At 45.1% G+C, this 3,108-nt stretch overlaps 1 protein-coding gene across 1 annotated transcript; it reads right to left on the reverse strand.

Annotated features, from left to right (window-relative positions):
* Positions 1–997: 997 nt before the first annotated feature.
* Positions 998–1,807, reverse strand: LOC149210061 (uncharacterized). The gene has a single exon (XM_089398852.1). It carries the CDS (start codon positions 1,805–1,807, stop codon positions 998–1,000), a length of 810 nt encoding a protein of 269 aa, XP_089254978.1.
* Positions 1,808–3,108: the final 1,301 nt, after the last annotated feature.

A 3,108-nucleotide genomic window follows, 5' to 3' on the forward strand; every position in this document is an offset into this window, starting at 1 on the left:
CATTCAGAAGGACTGAGAAGCTAGGGGAGGTAATAAGGTTCATGATCCACCTGGTCCATGTAGCACTAAATCCAAAAGCTAGAAGCATTTTTTGGATAAAATTCCAACTAAGCTTATCAAAAGCTTTGGAGAGGTCGAGTTTTAGATTCATACCTGGTTTCTTGAGGATCTTTAAAGAGTGTATGACCTCGTTGGAAAGTATGATTCCATCCATAATCTGCCATCCTTCCACATAGCCTGTCTGCTCCGGAGATATAAGTAGGGGAAGGAGAGGCTTGAGCCGATTTGCAATGACCTTTGAGATGAGCTTGTATATAACATTGCAGAGTGTGATAGGTCTGAAGTTCTCCGGCCTGTTGGGTTCTTCTCCTTTGGGAACCAGGGCTAGAAAAGTTGTATTGAGGGACGGTAGGATCCAATGCATGCTTCTGGATTCTTCAACCAGATTCCAAACTTCCTTCTTGATGAGGTCCTAGAATTCATGGAAAAAGTTAGCCGTGAAACCATCAGGACCTGGCGCTTTTCCATCCTTGAGTTGAGCCATGGCTTCGTCGACTTCTTGCATGGTAGTGGGCTGAAGTAATCTGTTGTTATGATCCTCAGTAATTATACTTGGAATGTGCTGTGTGATGGCTCGGATTGCTGCTTCTCTGTTTTCAATGGGCTCCGTTAATATTTCCTTAAAATACCCTGTGAATTCCTTTTCCATATCCTCATGCTCTTCAATTCTTTCACCTTGTTGGTTGTTGATGAACGCTATGTTATTATGCATTCGCCGTTGAATGGTGGTCTTGTGGAAAAATTTTGTGTTCTTCTCCCCTTCTTTGAGCCAGTTGATTCTTGATTTTTGCCGCCAGAGTATTTCTTCTTGCTTCCTGCGTTCCTCGATTTGGTTCCATAGTTCCTGTTCTTGTTGTGCTTGTTCTTCTGTTCTACCTTGGAGGATGAGGTTTTGTTGGAGTTTACTCATTTGTTGTTCTAGTTGGAAGCGCTTCTCCTAAATGTTGCCAAAACTTGTGCGATTCCAGATTTTGAGGACATGTTTTAGATTCTTTAGCTTTTGCTGAAATTGATACATTTTGGCACCCTGCGGCGGAATGTAGGTTGCCCAAGCATCGTGAACAACCTTTTTGAAAGTGGCGTTTGTGAACCAGAATGCCTCGAATCTGAAGGGTCTGTTGCATTGATTGCCTGGTCTGGTCCATTGTAGCAAAATTGGCCAGTGATCCGACCCTCCTTGTGGGAGGATGGAAGCATGAAAATCCCCTCCAAGATGGATTGCATTGTCAGAGAGAAAGAATCTATCAAGGCGGGAGGCTATGTGTTGTATGCCTCGTCGCTTGTTTGTCCAAGTGAAAATTCCATTAGAGGTAGGGATGTCCATGAGATGGTTGGTTCGAATGAATTCTTTGAGGCTTTCGCTGTCACTGTCGAGCCCTATTCGGCCTCCCTGTTTCTCCGTCATTGAAGTTATTATATTGAAGTCGCCACCCCCAATCCATAGCGGGAATTGTCTGCTTTCATTGAGCTGAGCAAGCATTTCCAGAAGTTCTATCTTTTGCTGAACTAATTGAGGGAAATAGACATTTGTAAGGTGGCCATGTATGCCAGTGCCAACGAGATGGAATGATGCTTGAATGAAATGGAGTGTGGCGTGAAAGTCGTATAATGTGACTATCTGAGGGTTCCAAAAGATGGCTAAGCCTCCTGAGGCTCCAGAGGCATCAACAGAGATGGCTCTGCTTCCTGCCCAAACTTTGCCTCGGATTCGTTCAATAGCATCCGTGGTGCTTTTGGTTTCTTGCATAAAAACTATGGTTGGTTTTTCTTGCTGAATCAGGTGTTTGATCATTCTGTGTTTTGAGGGACTGTTGAATCCTCTCACATTCCATGATATTAGCTTCATGTAAACTATGGTTTGGGTTTGTAGAATTTTGTCAACTTAGGGAATCGCCCCGATTCCATAAGTATTTCACCTAATGCTATTGTGCGCTGGAGTTCTGTCTTCCGTCCTCTTTTCTTGAGGTCCTTGAGTAGCTTTTTTCCATCCCATGGGCTGCCTCCCTGGATACCCAGGCTTTTGTTATGCTGCGCTTTGGCTAGGACTCCTTCCAGCTTGTCGATCTGCCAAGGTTGAATGGAGTTATATTCTTTTTGTTTGCATGCTGTTTCAAGTGTGAAGATATCTAATCCATCAATAGTGACATCCGCTTGATCTTCTTCCATAACAATGTTGTCATCTAGAGCTTCCTCATCCTCTTCGTGTTGAAGCCTGAGAGCAAGAGAAACATCGGTTTCCATATCGGTGTCCTGCTGCTGGCTATCCTTTGAGGAGTGTTCTTTGGAGAATGAGGAGGGACTGAAATTTGATATGGATTTGCCTTTCTCCATAGTGGGACTGGGTGTGGGTTTCATTGGATCAGGGACAGAGACTTGCATGGGATCTGGGCGTGAGTGAGGTGGAGAGGGCGGAGAGGGAATGCGAGGGGGTTCAGAACTGGGTTGGCCAATATTTTCTTGTGTTGCAAGAACGGAGAATTTATTCTGGTGGTCCACTTTGGGAGTGTTTTCAATGACTGGCTGGCTCTTTTTGGCATGCCTGCGGCGGTTGGGTATTTTGATGAAACCTTCTGAGTCCATTTCAGAGCCAGCAGCAGCTGCTTTGGACTGGACATTTAAGGGGCAGTCACGGAAGAGGTGACCGTGCTCATGACACTTACGACAGCGAAAGGGAATGTGTTCATAATCTAAAGATTGAGTCCATTCATAATCATCATGATAGAGCTTTACCGTGTCCGCGAGAGCGTTGGTAAGGTGCATCAGGACGCAGATCCTGGCATAAGAGGTGTACTTGCGAGTCTTTGTCTCAGCTGCCACTCTGATGAAGGTGCCCAGTTTGTTGCCTATGTCTGCAAGTGTTTCTTCTTTCCAGTATTCTGCAGGGAGGGAGTACATCCTGATCCAGACTGGCGCCCAGCTGAAGTCCTCCTTGTCAGGATTGAATTTGGGCTTCCATTCAGTGAGATAGAGGCCTGAAGAATTGAAGAAGTACGGCCCTCCTTCGAATATTCTCACTCTATCCTCCACACAGTGAAATATAGCAGTGAA

Source organism: Pinus tabuliformis, chromosome 1_2, assembly GCF_031772625.1.
Source record: "Pinus tabuliformis cultivar Carrire ecotype Pingquan chromosome 1_2, CPIR1, whole genome shotgun sequence".
NCBI lineage: Eukaryota > Viridiplantae > Streptophyta > Pinopsida > Pinales > Pinaceae > Pinus > Pinus tabuliformis.

What these genes read in the sequence shown, in the direction of transcription:
- LOC149210061 (XM_089398852.1), bottom strand. Translation starts at nt 1,807, where the DNA reads ATGCAAGAAACCAAAAGCACCACGGATGCTATTGAACGAATCCGAGGC.